This window comes from Martes martes (genome assembly GCF_963455335.1).
Source record: "Martes martes genome assembly, chromosome: 4".
Lineage (NCBI taxonomy): Eukaryota > Metazoa > Chordata > Mammalia > Carnivora > Mustelidae > Martes > Martes martes.
In genome coordinates, this window is record NC_137891.1 from 99,668,555 (window position 1) to 99,690,219 (window position 21,665).

Genomic DNA, 21,665 nt, shown 5'->3' on the forward strand with positions numbered 1-21,665 from the left:
GAATGAGTTGTCAACTTGTTCTGGCTGTGGGCATTTGCATTCTAGAATTCACCCTTAGGCTAGGCTCTGCTCTTTCCATCCGTGCTATCTTCTTTCGTGAAGCTTACTTTGTGTCATGTCCTATTACGTACCCTTGTAAACTACCTTCAGTTTCTGGGAGGGGGAGGGAAGGCTTAATGATGACTGAAGCCTTAATTTACATCTTTCATTCTTAAATTTTGTGAATTTCATCTATTTTCTATTTTCATGGCCTAGGTTCTTGATAGAACCACAAGAGTTTTGGGGGTGTTTTTCTTGTTTAAAGTTTTGTTTTGACATTAGGTCTTAAACAGTTTAACAGCCGTATTTTGTAACAGAAGGTATAATTTTAAACCACACACACACTTTAAATTAAAGGGCCTAAAACATGCTGGAAGTTTATTTAAGAGTTTTTTGTAATGGCTTTGAACTAATAACATACTGAAAATATGACTTTCTTAGAAAAAGATTGATCTAGATTTTTTTTAATAAGACTATAACTTTTTTACACATGGGCAAGTATGTTATTTTTACTAAACAGCAAAATTTCTCACATCCATGGTTCAGTATTAAAAAAAGCCATTGTCAATTTAGACTTAAAAAAATTATCTCAGCAAGAGGATTAAATTCTAGTCTAGATTCATTTATCTTCCTACTTTACAAACTCTAGGTAAAGGAATCTAACAAGTTGCCGAAGAACACAGTCCCGAGCTTGAATCACGAAAGTTGATGAAGCACCTTTTGTAAGACCCCTCCATTCTGAAACAAGTGTTCCAGAGAAATGTTAATTAATATCATACTATTAAAGGTTATTTATATCATTCTAGAACATTTTAAGCTGTATTACAGTGCTATAATTTCTCCTTTTAAGGAAAAAGTAATAGATTGAATTTCCCTGCAGTGTTCTGAAAGGAAATAAGGTCATTAAAAAAAAAATACATCCATAATAACTAAAGGTTTGCTTATTTTTTTCCTGTATTTTTAAATTCCAACAAAGCATTACTTTGTATGAGGTCCTTCAGTTCAAATTCAGTGTCTCTGTTTTGATCTCTTTGTAAGAGAACTCTCTGTTCATCCATTCTTTTTGCCTGAGAACGTAAAATCAAGCTAAAAAAGTCCTCGTCTGGTACTGTTGGTCCCTTTGTGGTGGCCGGTGGTGGAGCACATCTTTGATCATCTAATCTGGACCCCTGAAAATTGATGAGAAAGAGATTAAACCACAAATATTCATTAATGTCTGTCATCACAAGAAAAACATTTTTTTGGGGGCTTGTTTCAGAAATATTTAGACCTGAAACCTAATAAAACCTTTGCCATGATTTACATAATCAGAATCTAGCAAGTACTATGTAGAAGTATAACTTCATGGCTTTGCTAAGATTAATTTAGAGTCAAGGTCAAGGGGCGCCTGGGTGGCTCAGTGGGTTAAAGTCTCTGCCTTCGGCTCAGGTCATGATCCCAGGGTTCTGGGATCAAGCCCCGCATCAGGCTCTCTGCTCAGTGGGGAGCCTGCTTCCTCCTCTCTCTCTGCCTGCTTCTCTGCCTACTTGTGGTCTCTGTCAAATAAATAAAATCTTCAAAAAAAAAAAAAAAAGCCAAGGTCAAATCTTACAGAATAGGCACTGACAAGTACAATTTACCAAATCCTTAGAATGTTAGGTGCAAAAACACTGCAGCACTACCTTGCAAATACAGTGTCAGGCCAGGGGTCAGCAGACCGGAACCCACTGCCTGTTTTTGTATATAATGTTTCCTTTTCATTTCACCACAATGCTCATTTGTTGATGAACTATGTGTGGCTGCTTGCCTGCTACCACTGCAGAGTTGAGCAGCTGTGATAAAGACCATGGGGCCTGAAAAGCCTAGAATGTTTTCTGCCTAGCTCTGTCTTAAGCATTTAAATCCTTGAAGCCCAGATTTTTCTCCTTGAAGTTTTAACTTACAGATCCTTATTGTAGAAATATATTAGAAATGTTATTGATCAACTAAAAAATACAAGCACTTAAAAGCATACATAGAGCATCTGGTATTGTAGCTCCAGCATGGGGATATGTGGGCTGACGTCAGAGTGCCCACTCTTGCTGGGCACTGTGCACTGACCTGCCTTCACATTTAACCCCTCAGCAGGATCCTCCCGGGCCTCTTTGTGAGCAGCTACACACACACACACACACACACACACACACACACACACACACACTTCATTTCTCTTGTCCTTAAGCTGTGGTCTGTGGTGATTTCATTGTCCTCCAACTCATCCAGTACTCGGGCACTTGGGTCCCTAGACCTCTTCTGGTCTTCATTCCTTACCTCTGCCTCATCTGTTCACTCCCATGGTGTTAGGGCAGATTTGATCACTCTTAATAACTGCATTGTCTTTACAATCATGATTTCAAACATCCCATTTTGACTGCCACCTCCAATTTTCTAGATCAGGCTAGATAGTAATCCCCCAGGAAAATTTTAATAATTATAAAATAAAATTTACCACTTTAACCATTTTTAAATGTACAGTTTAGTATTAACCCTATTTGGTATTGATCCTGTTGTGTAATCATCACCATCCATATTCTGAACATTTTCATCTTGTAAAACCAAACTCTAAATGTCTTAAACAGTAGCTCCCATTCTCCCCTCTCCAGCTGCTGGCAACCACCATTCTACTTTGACTCTATGAATCTGACTACTTTACCTCATAGGAGTGAAACGGTATCGTATTTGTCCTCCTGTGACTGCCTGCTTCTCAGCACAAAGCCTTTGGGGTTCACCTGTGTTGTGACTTGTGTCAGAATTTTCCTCATTTTTATGGCTGAAAAGTATTCCATTATGTAGCTACACCAGATTTTATCCATCTGCCAGTGGGTACTTGATTGCCTCTAACTTTTGGATATTGTGAATAATGCAATATTGTGAATATTGAGCATGGGTGTATGAATACCTGTTCATATCTGTGATTTCAATTGCTTGGGTATATACCCAGAAATGAGACTGTTGGATCATATGGTAATTTTATTTTTAACTTTGTGAGGAACTACCATCCTGTTTTTTTTTTTTTTTTTAACATTTAAGCTGAGTTTTAATCCTGAGAATTTTTTTTTTAAGACTGTTTATTTGAGAGAGTGAAAGCGAGAGAGATCACAGAGAGGGAGAAGCAGATCTGCTACTGAGCGGAGCGCCCAATGCAGGGCTCCAACCCAAGATACCTGGGATCATGATCTGAGCTAAAGGCAGTCACTTAACTGACTGAGCCACTCAGGAACCCCTCTTCTGTCCATTTCTTTCTTTTCTTTTCTTTTTTCTTTTTTTTTTTTTTTAAAGATTTTATTTTTTTGACAGAGAGACAGCAAGAGAGGGACCACAAGCAGGGGGAGTGGTAGAGGGAGAAGCAGGCTCCCCACTGAGCAGGGAGCCTGATGTGGGGCTCGATCCTAGGACCCTGGAATCATGACCTGAGCCAAAGGCAGATGCTTAACAACTGAGGCACCCAAGCACCCCTGTCCATTTCTTGACTGGATTATGTGTTCTTTAGATGTTGAGTTTGATAAGTTCTTTATAGATTTTGGATATCAGTCCTTTATCTGGTAAGTCATTTGCAAATATCTTCTCCCATTCTGTTGGTCTCTTTTGGTTTTGTTGACTGTTTCCTTTGCTGTGCAGAAGCTTTTTATCTTGGTAAGTCCCAGTAGTTCAATTTTGCCTTTGTTTCCCTTGCCTTTGGAGATGTGTCTAGCAAGAAGCTGCTGTGGCCAAGATCAAAGAGGTGCTGCCTGTGTTCTCTAGGATTTTGATGGATTCCTATCTCATATTTAGGTCTTTCATCCATTTTGAGTTTATTTTTGTGTATGGTGTAAGGAAATGGTGTAGTTTCATTCCTTTGCATGTGGCTGCCCAATTTTCCTAACACCATTTGTTGAAGAGACTGTCTTTTTCCCCTTGGATATCCTTTCCTGCTTTGTCAAAGATTAGTTGACCACAGAGTTGAGGGTCCATTTCTGGGTTCTCAGTTCTATTCCATTGATCTATGTGTTTTTTGTGTCGGTACCATACTGTCTTGAGGATTACAGTTTTGTAATAGAACCTGAAGTCTGGAATTGTGATGCCACCAGCTTTGGTTTTCTTTTTCAACATTCCTTTGGCTATTCAGGGTCTTTTCGGGTTCCAAACAAATTTTAGAATTATTTCTTCCAGCTCTGTGAAAAAGTTGATAGTATTTCCATAGTGATTGTATCAAATGTTTAGATTGCCCTAGGTAGCTTAGACATTTCAACAGTATTTATCCTTTCAACCCATGCACATGGGACGCTTTTCCATTTCTTTGATGAGTGTTCTATGGTTTTCTGAGTACAGATCTTTTGCCACTTTGTTTAGGTTTATTCCCAATTATCTTATGGTTTTGGGTGCAATTGTAAATGGGATCGACTCCTTAATTTCTTTCTCAGTGTATAGAAATACAACTGATTTCTGTGCATTGATTTTACATTCTGCCACTTTGCTAAATTCCTTTATAAGTTTTCCACATAGAGTATCAAGTCATCTGCAAAGAGTGAGAGTTTCAATTCTTTGCTGATTCAGATGCCTTTTCTTTTTGTTGTCTGATTACTGAGGCAGGACTTCTAGTACTATGTTGAACAGTGGTTAAGAGTGGACATCTCTGTCATGTTTCTGAACTTAGGGGAAAAGCTCAGTTTTTCCCCATTGAGAATGATACTCACGGTGGGCTTTTCGTATGTGGCTTTTATGATATTCTTTATCCCTACACTTCTTACACTGAAGTTTTTAATTAAGAAAGGATGCTGTACCTTGTCAAATGCTTTTTCCGCATCTATTGAGAGGATCCTATGGTTCTTGTCCTTTTATTGTGGTGTATCATGTTGATTGATTTGCAGCTGTTGAGCCACCCTTGCAGCCCAGGAATAAATTACACTTGGTCATGGTGAATAATCCTTTTAATGTACTGTTGGAGTCTACTGCTAGTATCCTGGTAAGAATTTTTACATCATCCAGGTTTATCAGGGATATTGATCTTTTCAGTGGGGTCTTTGGTTTTGGAATCAAGGTAATACTGGCCTGACAGAATGAGTTTGGAAGTTTTCCTTCCATTTCTATTTTTTGAAACAGCTTCAGAAGAATAGGTGTTAATTCTTATTTAAATGCTTGGTAGAATTCCTGAGAAGCCATGCAGCCCTGAACTCTGCTCAGGTTTTCTATTTCTTCCTGGTTCATTTTTGGTAACTTAGTACATCTCTAAGGAATGCATCCATTTCTTCCAGATTGCCTAATTTGATGGCATATCATATGTTCTTGTAATTGTATTTCCTTGGTGTTGGTTGTGATCTCTCCTTTTTCATTCATGATTTTATTTTATTAATTTGGGTTTTTTCCCTTTTCTTTTTGATAAGTCTGGCTGGGGGAAGGGGGTGTCATCGATCATACTAATTCTTTGAGAGAACCAGCTCCTAGTTTTGTGGCTCTGTTCTGCTGTTCTTTTGGTTTCTATTTCATTGATTGCTCCTCTAATATTATTTTTCTTCTCCTGCTGGGTTTAGGCTTTATTTGCTATTCTTAAGCTCCTTTAGGTGTAGGGTTGGGCTGTGTCTTTGAGACCTTTCATGTTTCTTGAGAAAGGCTTATATTGCTATATACTTCCCTCTTAGGACTGCCTTTGCTGCATCCCAAAGGTTTTGAACAGTTGAGTTTTCATTTTCATTTGTTTCCATAAAATTTTTTTAAATTCTTTAATTTCCTAGTTGACTCATTCATTCTTTAGTAGCTTGCTCTTTAACCTCCAAGTATTTGAGTTCTTTCCAAATTTCCTTTTGTGACTGAGTTCCAGCTTCAAAGCATTGTGGTCCAAAAATATGCAGGTAATGATCCATGTCTTTTGGTACTGGTTGAGACCTGATTTGTGACCCAGTATGTGATCTGGAGAATGTTCCATGTAGACTTGAGAAGAATGTATATTCTGGGGGCACACATGTTTTAGTCGGTTAAGCATCTGCCTTTGGCTCAGGTCATGATCCCAGGGTCCTGGGGTTGGGTCCCGCATCTGGCTTCTTACTCAGCAGGGAGCCTGCTTCTCCCTCTCCTCTGGCTGCCACTCCTCCTGCTTGTGCTCTGTCGAATCAATAAAACCTTAAAAAAAAAAAGTGTATTCTGCTGCTTTAGGATGGAATGCTGTGAATACATCTGTGAAATCTATCTAGTCCAGTGTGTCATTCAGAGCCCTTTTTTCTTTGTTGATCTTCTGCTTAGAAGATCTGTCCATTGTAGCGAGTGGGGTGTTAAAGTCCCCTATTATTGGGGCACCTGGGTGGCTCAGTCAGTTAAACATCTGCCTCCCGGTCAGGTCATAGATCTTGGGGTCCTGGGTTTTGGGATTGAGCCCTGAGTTCAGGGCTTCCTGCTCAGCAGGGAGTCTGCTTCTCCCTCTCCCTTCCCCACCTCTCTCCATGTGCTTTCTCTCAAATAAATAAATCTTAAAAAAAATTTTTTTTAATCTTAAAAATTTTTAAGTCCCCTACTATTACTATATTATCATCAATGTATTTAATTTTGTTATTAATTGGTTTGTATAATTGGCTGCTCCCATGTTAGGGGCATGAATATTTACAATTGCTAGATCTTCTTGTTGGATAGACCCTCTAATTAATGACATAGCATCTTTCCTCATCTCTTACATGGTCTTTGGTTTAAAATTTCATTTGTCTGAAATGAGGATTGCCACCCCACTTTCTTTTGATGTCTGTTAGCGTGGTAATGGTTTTCCACCCCCTTACTTTCAATCTGGAGGTGTCTCTGGGTCCAAAATGAGTCTCTTGCAGACAGCACATCAATGGGTCTTCTTTTTTATCCAATCTCATACCCCCTCCTTTTTTTTTTTTTTAAGATTTTATTTATTTATTTGATAGAAAGAGATCACAAGTAGGCAGAGAGGCAGGCAGAGAGAGAGAGGAGGAAGCAGGCTCCCCACTGAGCAGAGAGCCCGATGTAGGGCTCAATCCCAGGACCCTGGGATCATGACTTGAGCCGAAGGCAGAGGCTTTAACCCACTGAGCCACCCAGGTGCCCCAATCTCATACCCTGTCTTTTGATTGGGGCATATTTAGCCCATTTACATTCAGAGTAACTACTGAAAGATATGAATTTAGTGCCACTGAATTATCTATAAAGTCTCTGTTTCTGTATATTGTCTATGTTCCCTTCTGGTGTTACTTTTGGGCTCTTTGCTTAAAGGATCCCCTTTAACAGTTCTTGCAGGACTGGTTTAGTGATCATAAATTGTTTATTTTGGAAGCTTTATTATCTCTATTTGGAATGACTTTCTAGCTGGACAGTATTCTTGGCTACGTATTTCTCATTTAGCAACCTGAATATATCATGCCAGTCCTCTCTGGCCTGCCAGATTTCTGCAGAAAGGTCTGTTGCTAGCCCTTTATTTCTACTCTTGTAGGTTATAGACCTTTTGTCCTGAGCTGCTTTCAGGATTTTCTCTTTGTCTCTGAGGTTTGCAAGCTTCACTATTATGTCGAGGTGTTGACCTATTTTTACTGATTTTGAGGGGGATGGTTCTCTGTGCCTCCTGGACTTGAATGCTTGCTTCTTTCCTCAGATAAAGAAAGTTCTCAGATATAATTTGTCCCCACTTCTGGGATCCTAATTATTCTAGTATTGTTTACTTTATGGTATCACTTATCTCTTGAATTCTCTCATGATCCAGTAGTTCTCGGTTTTTCTCAGCTTCATTCCCCATCATTTTGTCATCTGTATCACTAATTATCTTCTGCCTCATTTACCCTAGCAGTTAGAGCCTCCATTTTTAAATTGTATTTCACTGATAGCCTTTTTGATTTCAATCTTTTTAGATTTTAGTTCTTTTATTTTGTCAGAAAGGGATTCTCTAGTGTCTTCTGTGCTTTTTTTCAAGACCAGCTAATATCTTTATAATTGTTCTGAACCCTAGTTCTAACATCTTACTTATATCCATACCGATTAGGTCCCTGGTAAGTCAGTATTGCCTCTTGTTCTCTTTTGAGGTGAGTTTTTCTATCTTGTCATTCTTGCAGAAAGTGGTTGCCTTTCTATTTGTAGATTGTACCAATTCTTTTTCTTAGATCTCTGGTTGAGTTCACAGGTGTTCAGAATGATTCCTGGGACTAGACAAAACTGAGTTCTCCTACTCTTCTGCAATCTTGGAAAGTCCCACCATACTGTTTTTCATAGCAGCTTCACCGTTTTCTATTTCCACGTGCAGTGCACCAACATTTCCAATTTCTCCATGTCCTCACCAATGCTCGTTGTTTTCTGGTGGGGGTTTTTGTTTTTTAATGGTAGCATCTTAATGGGTATGAGGTGGTATTTCATTGTGGTTTTGATTTGCATTTCTCTGATGATTTGTGATGTTGAGCATCCCTTCATATATTATTGGCCATTTGTATATTTTCTTTGGAGAAATGTCTATTTTTGTTCTTTGGGGAGGGGTTGGGGAACAGGCAGAGAGAATCTTAAGTAGGCTCTGTGCTTTGCATGAGCCCCAGCATGGGGCTCAATATCATGACACTGAGCTCATGACCTGAGCTGAAATCAAGAGTCGGTCACTTAACCGACTGAGCCACCTAGGCGCCCGTGTCCATTTCTGTAATAGGTTTTTTTGTAGTTAAGTTTTAGAGTTCTCTATATTCTGAATTAATCCTTTACCAGTTATATGATGTGCAGATATTTTCCGTGAGTTGCCTTTTTACTTTTGTAAGAGTGTTATTTAACGTACAAAAGTTTTAAATTTTCGGGGCACCTGGGTAGCTCAGTGGGTTAAAGCCTCTGCCTTTGGCTCAGGTCATGATCCCAGGGTTCTGGGATCAAGCCCCACATCGGGCTCTCTGCTCGGCAGGGAGCCTGCTTCCTCCTCTCTCTCTGCCTGCCTCTCTGCCTACTTGTGATCTCTATCTGTCAAATAAATAAATAAAATCTTTAAAAAAAGTTTTAAATTTTCATGATGTCCAGTTTATCTACTTCTTTTGTTGCCTGTACCTTTGGCGTCATAACTAAGAAATCATTGCCAAATCCAAAATCTTGAAACTTTCCCCTTAATGTTTTCTACAAATTTTATAGTCTTAGCTCTTGCATTTAGGTCTTTGATCCATTCTGAATCAGTTTTTATATATGGTGTTAGGTAAGGGTCCAGCTTCATTCTTTTGCATGTGGATAGTTTTCCCAGAATCATGTGATGATGAGAATCCTTTCCCCATTTAATAGTTGTGGCATACTTGCTGAAAATCACTAGACCACATATTCAAGGATTTATTTCTGGGCTCTCTTTCCATTTGGTATATATGTCTGTCATTATGCCAGTACCCAAACTATTTGGTAACGTGGCTTTGTAGTAAAAATTTGAAATCAGGAAATGTGAGCCCTCTTTGTTCTGCTTGCTCCAAATTGTTCTTGAGTTATTTGGGTTCCTGTGGAATCTCAGGATGGAATTTTCTGTTTCTGTAAAAAACCTTATTTACATTTTGTTAAGAAATGCACTGAATCTGTAGATGACACTCTGGGTGGTATGGGCATTTTAACAATATTAAGTTGTCTAATCCATGAACATGAGATTTTTTCCATTTATGAGGTTTTCATGTCTTTCAGAAATATTCTATAGTTTTTAATTGTTCATTAACCTCCCTGGTTAAGTTCATTCTTGGGTAGCTTACTCTTTTTGATGCTACTGTAAGAACTGTTAATTTCCTATTTAGTCGGTTCATCATTGTTAGTGTATGGAAACACGGCTGATTATTTAGATATTTTATATCCTGTTATTTTGCTGAATTTGTTTCTTAGTTCTGACAGGGTTTTTTGTGGGTTTTGTTGGTGAAATCTTTAGGGTTTCCTACATCTGAAACTGTCATTTCTGAACATAGATAACTTTTTCCTTTCTAGTCTGGATTTTTTTTCCCCTTGCCTAACTACTCTGCTAGAAGTTCCAGTATTATGTTGAATAGAGGTGGCGAAAGTGGGCTCCTTCTGTTGATCTTAGAGAATAGCTTTTGTCTTTTACCATTGAGTATGATAGTGGCTGTGGCTATTTCACAAATGACTTTTTTTTAATCTATAAATTTGCGCATGTGTACGCACACAGGGTCAAGGGCACAGGGAGACTGACAGGCAGACTCTGCTGAGCGCAGAGACCCACATGGGGCTCGAGTCCATAATCCTGAGACCTGATCTGAAATCAAGAGTCAGACACTGCGGGACACCTGGGTGGCTCAGTGGCTGAAGCCTCTGCCTTCAGCTCAGGTCATGATCCCAGGGTCCTGGGATCGAGCCCTGCATCGGGCTCTCTGCTTAGCGGGGAGCCTGCTTCTCCCCTCTCTCTGCCTACTTGCGATCTCACTCTCTCTGTCAAATAAATAAAATCTTTAAAAAAAAAAAAAAAAGTCAGACACTGCGGGACGCCTGGGTGGCTCAGTGGGTTAAGCCTCTGCCTTCGGCTCAGGTCATGATCTCAGGGTCCTGGGATTGAGCCCCACATTGGGCTCTCTGCTCAGCGGGGAGCCTGCTTCCCCCTCTCTCTCTGCCTACTTATGATCTGTCAAATAAATAAAAAAGACACTGCAACCGACTCTGTGCCCAGGCACCCCTCATAAATGACTTTTTTATTATGTTGTGGTAGTTTCTTACTATTCCTAGTTTGTTGAGTGTTTTTAACATGAAAATGTGCTGAATTTTGTCAGATGCTTTTTCTATATCCATTTAGATGATCGAGTGGGGGTTTTTCTCCCCCCTTTCATTCTATTAATCAATGTAATTCTATTACATTGATTCCCGTGTTGAATCATCCCTGCATTCCAGGAACAAATTCTTCCTGGGTATGGTATATAATCCATTTACTGGATTCTGCTTGGTAGTATTTTATTGATGATTTTTGCATCTATATTCAAAAAGGGTATTGGCCTCATAAGTTTTCTTATAGTGTCTTGTCTGGCTTTGGTATCAGGACAATATTGGCCTCATAGAATGATTTAGGAATAGGAAGTATTCCCTTCTCTTCAGTTTTTTGGAGGAGTATGAGGACTGGTGTTTTTTAAATGTTTGGCAGAATTCACCAGTGAAGCCATCAGGTCCAGGGGCTTTTCTTCGTCAGGAAGTTTTTTATTGCTGATACAATGTCCTTATGGATTATGGGACTATTTTCTATTCATGATTCAGTGTTGGATGATTTTGTGTTTCTAGTTATTTATCCATTTCATACAGGTTATTCAACTTGTTGGCATATAATCATTCAGAGTAGTCTCCTAAAATCATTTTTATTTCTGTGGAATATGAGCAATGTCCCCACTTTTATTTCTAATTTTAGTAATTTGAGGCTTTTCTTTTTCTTACTCTAGTTAACTGTTTACCAGTTGTATAAACATTTACCAGTTGTGTTAAACTTTTCAAATAACCAGATTTAAGATTTTTTCCCGTTTTTCTGTTCTCCATTTCCTTCCTTCTGCTAGTTTTAGATTTATCTATGAAGTTAGGTTGTTAATTTGAGATCTTCCTTCTTACAGCTATAAAATTTTCTGAGTACTACCTTCATTGCATCCCAAAGTTTTAGAATATTGTGTTTCCATTTTCATCAGTCTCTAGGTATTTTCTAATTTCTCTTATGATTTCCTCTTTACCTACTGGTTAATTTCCACAAGTTTGTGAATTCTCCATTTTTCCCTCTGTTGTTGTTTCTAACTTCATCCTGTTGGGGTCAGAGTATCTTCTATGATATCTGTCTTTTTAAATTGTTGAGACTTATTTTGTGGCCTAACATATGGTCTCTCCTGGAAAATATCCCATATACACTTGAGAAGAATGTATGTTCTGTAAGAACTAGTTAGCCTATTGTGTTATTCAAGTTTATCCACTGCTTGGTTGTCTTACCTGTTTTTGAGAGGGGTCTTGAAACCTTCAACTGTTTTTGTAGAAACGTTCATTTTTCCTTTCTACTCTGTCAATTTTTGCTTCATATATATTGATGGTCTGTTATTAGGGACAATATTTCTTTTTTTTTTTTTTTTAATTTGATAGAGATCACAAGTAGGCAGAGAGAGAGGAGGAAGCAGAGGCTTTAACCCACTGAGCCACCCAGGTGCCCCTAGGGACAGTATTTCTTTCTTTCTTTTTTTTTTTTTTTTTAAAGATTTCATTCATTCATTTGACAGAGAAAGAGATCACAAAGCTCTCTGCTTCAGCAGAGAGCCCGATGTGGGGCTCAATCCCAGGACCCTGAGATCATGACCTGAGCCGAAGGCAGAGGCTTTAAACCCACTGAGCCACCCAGGCGCCCCAGGACAGTATTTCTTAAAGCCACTGGGCTCGTTGTTACTTTGCACTTTCATATCTTTCATTTCCTTACTTCCCTCTTCAATGCACCCTAGATTACAAAGTCCCTTACTGAACTAACTCCGTGGTGTGTGCTTCTCTCCCAATCTATCCTGTTCTGTCAAAATACTGACCTTGATTAAATCTCTGTATCCTTAAGTAGGTGGTTATACCTCGAGAAAAAAAAAAACACTACTGTAATGACCTGTCTTATTTCTGTTACTTATTCAAATGAGTCCTCAAGGTAGCTCAATACTTCTGTTAATTTCCCCTGCTCAATATGCTTTCAGTTTCTCAAACTATGTTCCACAATTTCCACTAATGTCCCTACTTCTTACTTTGCTAAGAAAATAAAAGCCACCAGAGAGAATTCCTACCTACACTTACCTCCAAATCTGTACATATAATACCCTGCTCTCCTTCTCACCTGCGTAAAAACTTTGATTATCCCATACTATGCTGCATCACCCATTCCTCCCTCTATGATCATTTCTATCAGCATACACGCAGTATTAACTTCCAAAGTAAGAAAACCCACTTCTATCTCCCCTTTATACTTTCCATTTTCTCAACCCCCTCAATCCTTTGTCCCCATCATGTCACTAAAACAGTATCTTTCTAAAAGACTAATAAGCTCCATGTTGCCAAATCTCGTAGATCAGCCCATTATCTTACTTGGCTTCTTAGCAATGTTCTTAAAACATTCTTCAGTTTGCTTCTACCACTCTCTGGGCTGACTGCTGCTTTGCTGGCTTATCTTACTCTACTCAGATTTTGGAATGCCCAGAGCTTAGTCTTCCTGTTTCTTTATTCTTTGGATACTGTCTTCCCAAGGATTTAATACCAGCTATATGCTGATGACTCCCCAAATCTTTTCTTTCTTGGGCTCCAGATTTTTATATCCAGTGGCCTACTCAACATCTCCACTTGAGGATCTACTTACATAACTCAGATTTACATATCTAAAGTAGAACTGCTTTTTCTTCCCAAACCTGTTTCTCCTCTTGACTTCTCCATTTCAGTAAACTGTACCATTCACTGACTAAAAGATAGAAGCCTTCCTTGATTCTTTCTTATACCCTCCATCCAATTTATTAACAGGTCTTACCCGTCAACCATAACTTCAAAATATATCCCTATTCTGACTGCTTATCATCACTACTACCACCACTATACTAGTCAAAGTCATCTTTTACCTGAATTACCCATACTGGTTTTTCTAGCTGGCTTTTCTGCTAATACCCTTTGTCACTCCACATGCTTTCAGCAGTAGCCAGAATGACTGGAATACAAGAACCTCATCATGGACTATAAGATATAGGCTGGTTATTTCTCCATCCTGATGTCCTACCACTCTCTTATCCTTTATTCACTCCATGCCAGTCACACTGGCCACCTTGTCATTCCCTGAGCCTGCTAAGCTTTTATATCCAAGAAGAGATCTGTTATCTCGGCATGGAACACTTTTACTAAATCTTCACATGGCAGACTGTTTCACCTCATTCAGATCTCTGTTCATATGCCAATACTGAAACCTCTTTCCTAACCACCGCCATCCCTGGATACCCCAACTCCTGTATCTTGCTTTAATGTTCTTTATAGCATGTTATCAGTACCTGACATAGAATATCTATGTACATGTATGTACATGTACAGACTTACTGTCTCTCACACTAAAGTGTAGGATCCTTTAAAAGCCAAGTATGTCTCAGATGTCTAGTGCAGAGAACATAATAGGTGCTCAATAATTTTCTGTTAATTGAATGAGAGGTAGGTAGTATATGTATCATCATCTCATCTTTTTATGAATGAGAAAACACAGAATTAGGGTTGGGCAGAGGAAATGTCTCTTTAGTAAAAATAACTATTTTTCTTATGGTCCTGTTCAAGTTATTTGAACTATTCTTTAACCATTTTGACAAATAATTATTAAAATAACTAAAAAATGAAAGCTATCTCAATATGTGCATTACTCCTAAAGTTCTCTAGAGAGGGCCCCAGCTAGACTCCCCATATTAATCCCTGGCTGATCCAGTGCTTTTTCCTAACATTTAGAAAAGAGGGGCTTTTTTTCTTTTTTTTTTTCTTTTTATTAAGAGGGGCTCTTTTCTAGGCCTCCTTTTATACCACTCACAGTCTCTTCACCACCACAGCTCAGAGTCATCAGCAACATGTCACCTCGCCTCACCACCAAAATAATACAAGTAAAAAGCCATCACAGAGATCTGTAGTGTGTGATGGACCCCTGAATAATAAGTGTGTCCCTAATACAAAATGAGCCCTTCCCAAATTAAAATTATAATACTGACAAAGCTCCCAACAGCATCTGAGCCATACATAGACTGTCATAAATATGCATACATACTTGACATTTTATAAGGATGTCAAAGAAGTCTTCATCAGGCTCTTTGTTGTCATTAGTCATCAGGTGGCCAAGTACAGACTTATTGTTGTTTTGTGTCAGTCGAAGCCCTGGCAAATTACTGAAACTGGCCCTTTGGTCATCGAGACGGCGGCTCTGTGAGCTGGCAAGAAGATCTAAAAACTCATCCGTGTTGGGGGATACCATGGAAACAGATGGTGCTATGAATTGGAAAAAAATCCATAACATTACAAAAATATTTAAGCACACTTTTAAACATGTATAGTTCCTTTCGGCCTCGTTCAGTCCCAACATCCACTCTGTCCCCGAGTCACTGATAGACTGGGGCTTGACTAGATGGGCAGGGAGGGATGAAAGAATCCCAGAGTACTTCAGATGATCCAGTTTGATGTTACTCGGATTTGACTGTATTTCCTTTTATCTAACGCCCACTCAAAATGTAACTTTACAAAGGGTGCTGGCTCAGTTAACTGCCTGCCTTTTGATCTCACGGTCATGAGTTCGAGCCCTGTGTTGGGGTCCATGCTGGATGTGGAGCCTACTTAAAAACAAAACAAAACATACTTTATAAGATCTGCAGCTAGATTTTGGAAGGTAATAAACTTTCTTAGATAATTTCTCACATGAGAATGAATGAGACTGTTTTTATTCTATGCCCTGGATAGGAAGAGTTAAGTGTTGCTGGTAAGTAAGTCCTAGTCTGTGGCAGAGGAAGTCTTTCGGTAGCTGAAGTAGGAAATTTAAGTAATCCATTTTAGACCTTTCTAAGGTGCAGGCAGACCTTAGCCTCAGCCTTAGTCATAGGTTCCTCTTCAGTCTGTCTCGGCTTTTTAAAATCCAGATAGGATGCATTTTTGTTTTATATGGAATTATAAGATATGTATAACTTAAATTTTTTCCCCTCACTATTTTTACTTTTAAAGTTAGATTTTTTTCCCAGTTCCAAAGAGTCTAGGGAGACAGTATGCTATAGTTAGTAGAAAGTGCAGTGGACTAAAATAATATAAACCTAGGGGAACTGAAACAGAACTTTGTTTTGAACTGAAAAGATACCAGCATTTCCAATACACCTGGGTTCGGGCTCATTTACTGTACTTGCTCTGATGAGAACTAAACTCTCAGAAAGAAATCACAAGAATATCACAAGGAACTATTAAAACTGGAGAAGCAGAGATAACTCACTTTTTAGCATCACTCTAGGGGGAGTGGAAGAAGCTGCAGTTGAAGCTGGCCCACAGCTCTGTTCTTGTAAGCAGCACCTCTGATCATCCATCCGATTGCTCTGAAATCGGCTTACCAAGTCAAAGAACCCTTCATCACCAGTAGTATCTGTACTGACTTTCTGAAATATTGAGAGAAAATCTAAATATTCCAGCATTATCATCCCATATCATGAATGGAATGATATCATGATACATGTACAAAAGGTAAAGGATGAAGATTAAAAATAAAAATTGGCACTTTCATTATAAAGAATTCAAGATGGCAACCTTGGTAATAGAGTTATTTTAATCCAACTAACAAAAAGCATTTCTAGTTATGTATAGTTTTTTTTTTTTCTTCAAGATTTTATTTGACAGAGGGAGAAAGATCACAAGTAGGCAGAGAAGCAGGCAGAGAGAGAGGGGGAAGCAGTCTCCCTGCTGAGCAGAGAACCGTATGTGGGGCTCGATCCCAGGACCCTGGGATCATGACCTGAGCTGAAGGCAGAGGCTTAACCCACTGAGCCACCCAGACGCCCCTAGTTATGTATAGTTTTTAATCCTTATATTTCTAAGGCTAAAGAAATGTACCTCAGGGAGCTTGGGTGGCTCAGTCTAAGTACCTGCCTTCAGCTCAGCTCGTGATCCCAGGGTCCTGGGATCCAGTCCTGCACTGGGCTCCCTACCCAGTGAGGAGTCTGCTTCTTCCTCTGCCTGCCACTCCCCCTGCTCACGCTCTGTCTCAAATAAATAAATAAATACCTTTAAAAAAAAAAGGTACCTCATACTCGGGGGAACTGCTTCAGATACTGAATGAATTTATATAATTTCATTCAGTATTCATTATATAAATTCATTCAGTATCTGAAGCAGTTTATTATTTTTTATTATTTTTTATTTTTAAAAGATTTTATTTATTTATTTGACAGAGATCACAAGTAGGCAGAGAGGCAGGCAGAGAGAGAGGGGGAAGCAGGCTCCCCGCTGAGCAGAGAGCCCGATGGGGCTCGATCCCAGGACCCTGGGATCATGACCCGAGCCGAAGGCAGAGGTTTTAATCCACTGAGCCACCCAGGTGCCCCTGAAGCAGTTTATTTTTAAACAGGCTCAAAGTTCAGTTCTAAGATTCTACAACAGAATTTGAAGGTAAACTAATCTAAGAACTGAAAACTAAGAAGAGTGATTTCCAATTTCCAGTGATTTCCAACTGAAAACTAAGAACTGTGATTTCCAAGTCCTTTATTAAAGATGTGGAGATCTTGAAAAAATATATAAACTTCAAATAAATGAATATTTGGGGCAGAGGGAAACCAGTCATACTTTACTTGGAAAGCTTCAAAGCTTAAAATGACAGTTGCAGTGTTTAATAAAAAGTATTTTGTTTTTTCATAATGACGTAAATATTATAGTAGAGGTACATTTATATCAAGTGTTATAGGCCTTAGGAGAAGGGCAGAACTAATTCTTAAGGGACAAGAGAAGTCTGTCAAAAAAATAAATAAATAAAAGGTTAACACAATTTTCCCAAAAGCTCTCATTGAAAAATGGACTTGATAATTTGAAGAATCATCTTTGTAATTTATTTTGATTCTTTTATCAGAGTATAACTTAGCTAGATTAGAGATACTCCAGATATTTTATTTCTTAATTTTTTAAGTTATATTAAATAACTTGTTTCTTGTTTCATCAAAATAGTTTTTAACTGTTATAATTTCAGTATAAACAAACAAGTTGATGCTAGCAGATACTGTTTTAAATTAGTATTTTAAAATCCTTGATCATCTAAATTTAATTTGTTTAACTTCTAAGCTGAAAGAAGGACAGTTTTACTGGCAGACATTGCAGTAAATAAAGGGTAGTATTTTTGCAAATAGGGACAAACAATTACTGTCCAAAGCAGTGAAACAACATGAATGGAGAAATTATAGTTTCTAGCTTTGAAGACAACAGAAAGAGGGAAATAAGGAAGACTTCTTTGAATAAAAATGGCATTTTGTATTAAATGTCCAATATAAATTTCCAAATATTCAGTTTCAGTACAAGAATACTAAAATGTAGATACTCAAAATCTTATTTTATACATACTCTCTGAGAATTTGGAATTCGGTGATCAATGGAATTACTGGCATCCTGGAGAACTTTAGTGGAGGAATTAGTTTTGCATTTTTTCCCCTTCAATCTGTTGACAAAGAGCAGCTTCGCAGAAGGTTTGGCAATAAGAGGCTTTTGTTTAGCAAGAATTTCACTGTTCCAGTTCTGTACCTACAAAATTATAAATATAAAAAATGGAAAGCAGGACATGAAAAAAACAAAGCTATCTCTGGTTTTCTATAATATTAACCTGCCATCACCACTCATTTTGTGTGGAGGGGCAGCTAGATCTCTTAATAAATTCCTTTTTGTCAGTGTTTCTCACTATTTTCAACAGCTCGTACCAGATGTATACTGTGGATTTCTCATTACCGAAACATAAAATGGTGGCTTTTAAGAACTTAAGAAAACAGAGTTTGTCAAAATCCCATAAAAATAAAATTTGAATGGTCAGGGAAAGAGCAAGTTTTATTGTGGAAGAGAGTTAATCTGTTACAACTGGAAATTTTGGATGCACATAGAATTTTTAACTGTAGAAATTAACATTATTAATTTATATATAAATTTAAAATTAAAAATAAAATTATTAAAATTTATATAAGCAGTAGTAATTTTTGGTGATACTTTTTGTTTTCACCAGCTACTAATTCTCAATAGGCAAAACATCGAATGAGCAATTTATATAAGCCTAGACCTATTTTAAATATACTTAACCTCTAAATAGCAGACTCAATATAACAAATATTTACTCTGTGGAAAGGGAAACCTACAGTAGCTATGTGACATTTGCAGCTTTAACATTTCAATCTTAAGTGTTTGCAAGTAAGTCCAAAGGTCTACGTTATATAATAACTAATAATCTGATAAAACACATTTTTTCATGGTTACATCATGAGGCACAAATTAGAGTAAGTCCTATTCCTGAGGCTACCATACCTGAGACAGGCAGCTAGTGAGTGACTAAGCCAGCTATCTGCATCAAATGAAGCCTCCCCATCCCCTGAACCACCCCCTCGCAGGCTCCCATTCCTTTTCTCATACAGGTGATAAGGGGAAACTAGTGCTAGAGTGGACTTCAGGGTCTACTGATTCAAGAAAAACTAAATGGCCCCAGATGTTAGAACATAAAACCCACCTATATCCCAAGTGGTTCAAAATGTGAAAAATTTTAAATGTTTCCTATATACTTACTTGGACCTTTCAACAAAAACACTGAAGAACACAGACTGGAACGATGTCCTTAAAATTACGAAGGAAAATTATTTCCAGCCAATAATTCCAATGTAAGTGAAACTACCAATCAAATGTGAGAGTAGCAAAAAGGCGTTTTCTGACATCCAGGGTCTCAAGACCTCCCTTCAGTTACACTCTTTCCCAAGAACCATCTCTAAGACAGACATCTTTTTTTCTTTATATATGTTTTTTTACTTTGTTGAGACTAATGAAGTAACTCAGTGCAACTTTATGGTGAGGAAAAGAAAACGGAACTAATTCCAAACGTATTTTAAAGATAAAACTTGTCATTATTTGGCTCTTGGAAAATTACAGGGTTGAATCTGGTTAGATGCTTTTTTTTAATACAATTTTTTTATTATGTTATGTTAGCCATCATACAGTACATCATTAGTTTTTGGTGCAGTGTTCCATGATTCATTGTGCATAATACCCATTGCTCCATGCAATATGTGCCCTTCTTAATAATACCCATCACCGGGCTCACCCATTCCCTCACCCCCTCCCCCTCTTAAACCCTCAGTTTGATTCCTGGAGTCCATAGTCTCTCATGGTTCGTCTACCCCTCTGACTTCCCCCCTTCATTTTTCCTTTCCTTCTCCTAATGTCTTCCATGCTATTCCCTATGTTCCACAAATAAGTGAAATCATTTGATAATTGTCTTTCTCTGTTTAACTTACTTCATTCAGCATAATATCCTCTAGTTCCATCCACGTTGATTCAAATGTTGGGTATTCACCCTTTCTGATGTCTGAGTATTATTCCATTGTATATACGGACTACAGCTCCTTTATCCATTCATCTGTTGAAGGGCATCTTGGCTCCTTCCACAGTTTGGCTATTGTGGACGTTGCTGCCATGAACATTGGGGTGCATGTGGCCCTTCTTTTCACTACATCTGTATTTTGGGGGTAAATAGTAGTGCAGTTGCTGGGTCGTAGGGTAGCTCTATTTTTAACTTTTTGAGGAACCTCCACACTGTTTTCCAAAGTGGCTGCACCAACTTACATTCCCACCAACAGTATAAGAGGGTTCCCTTTCTCCACAACCTCTCCAACATTTGTTGTTTCTTGTCTTGTCACTTTTTGCCATTCTAACTGGTGTAAGGTGGTATCTCAGTGTGGTTTTGATTTGAATTTCCCTGATGGCTAATGATGTTGAATATTTTTTCATGTGCCTGTTATCTATTTATATATATTCTTTGGAGAAGTGTCTGTTCATGTCTTCTGCCCATTTTTTGACTTGTTTCCTAGATAACCAGTAATGAGACTGAGCAGTGAACAAAAATTTTGCAAAAAAACAAGAGTCCAGGGCCTGATGTGTTCCCTGGGGGAATTCTACCGAACACTAAAAGAAGAAATAATACCTATTCTCCCGAAGCTGTTTCAAAAAATGGAAACAGAAGGAAAACCTCCAAACGCATTCTATGAGGCCAGCATTACCTTGATCCCAAAACCAGGTAAAGACCTCATCAAAAAGGAGAATTACAGACCAATATCTCTGATGAATATGGATGCCAAAATTCTCAACAAGATCCTAGCTAATAGGATCCAAAAGTACATTAAAAGGATTATCCATCACAATCAGATGGGATTTATCCCTGGGATGCAAGGGTGGTTCAATATTTGCAAATCAATCGATATGATAAAACAAATAAGAGAAGAGACAAGAACCACACGGTCCTCTCAATTGATGCAGGAAAAGCATTTGACAAAATACAGCATCCTTTCCTTATTAAAACTCTTCAGAGGGGTGCCTGGGTGGCTCAGTGGGTTAAAGCCTCTGCCTTCGGCTCAGGTCATGATCCCAGGGTCCTGGGCTCAAGCCCCGCATCGGGCTCTCTGCTCAGCAGGGAGCCTGCTTCCTCCTCTCTCTCTCTCTGGCTGCCTCTCTGCCTACTTGTGATCTCTGTCTGTCAAATTAAAACAACAACAACAACAACAACAAAAACTCTTCAGAGTGTAGGGATAGGGGTAACATTGCTCAATTTCATAAAAACCATCTATGAAAAGCCCACAGCAAATATCATTCTCAATGGGGAAAAGCTGAGAGCCTTTCCCTTAAGATCAGGAACATGACAAGGATGCCCACTCTCGCCACTGTTGTTCAACATAGTACTAGAAGTCCTAGCAACAGCAATCAGACAAAAAGAAATAAAAGATACTGAGATTGGCAAAGAAGTCAAACTCCCTCTCTTCACAGGTGACATGATACTTTATGTGGAAACCCAAAAGACTACTCCCAAATTACTACAACTCATACAGCAATTCAGTAACCTGGCAGGTTACAAAATCAATGCATAGAAATCAGTTGGTTTCCTATACACTAACAATGTAACAGTAGAAAGAGAAATTAGGGAGTTGATTCCATTTATAATAGCATCAAAAACCTTAAGATAC

The 21,665-nt window shown here is 38.4% G+C and overlaps 1 protein-coding gene across 4 annotated transcripts in view; it reads right to left on the reverse strand.

The window, feature by feature from the left end:
- Window positions 1–300: 300 nt before the first annotated feature.
- Window positions 301–21,665, reverse strand: part of GPSM2 (G protein signaling modulator 2) — a 63,002-nt gene continuing 41,637 nt past the window's right edge. For all 4 annotated transcript variants that reach the window (XM_080800391.1, XM_080800393.1, XM_080800394.1 and 1 more), the window contains 4 exons: window positions 18,028–18,204; window positions 15,923–16,082; window positions 14,723–14,940; window positions 301–1,208 (listed from right to left, as the gene is read on the reverse strand). In XM_080800391.1, the coding sequence (XP_080656517.1) occupies window positions 981–1,208; window positions 14,723–14,940; window positions 15,923–16,082; window positions 18,028–18,204 (783 nt within the window). In that variant the 3' untranslated portion in view covers window positions 301–980. The remainder of the gene's footprint in view (window positions 1,209–14,722; window positions 14,941–15,922; window positions 16,083–18,027; window positions 18,205–21,665) is intronic.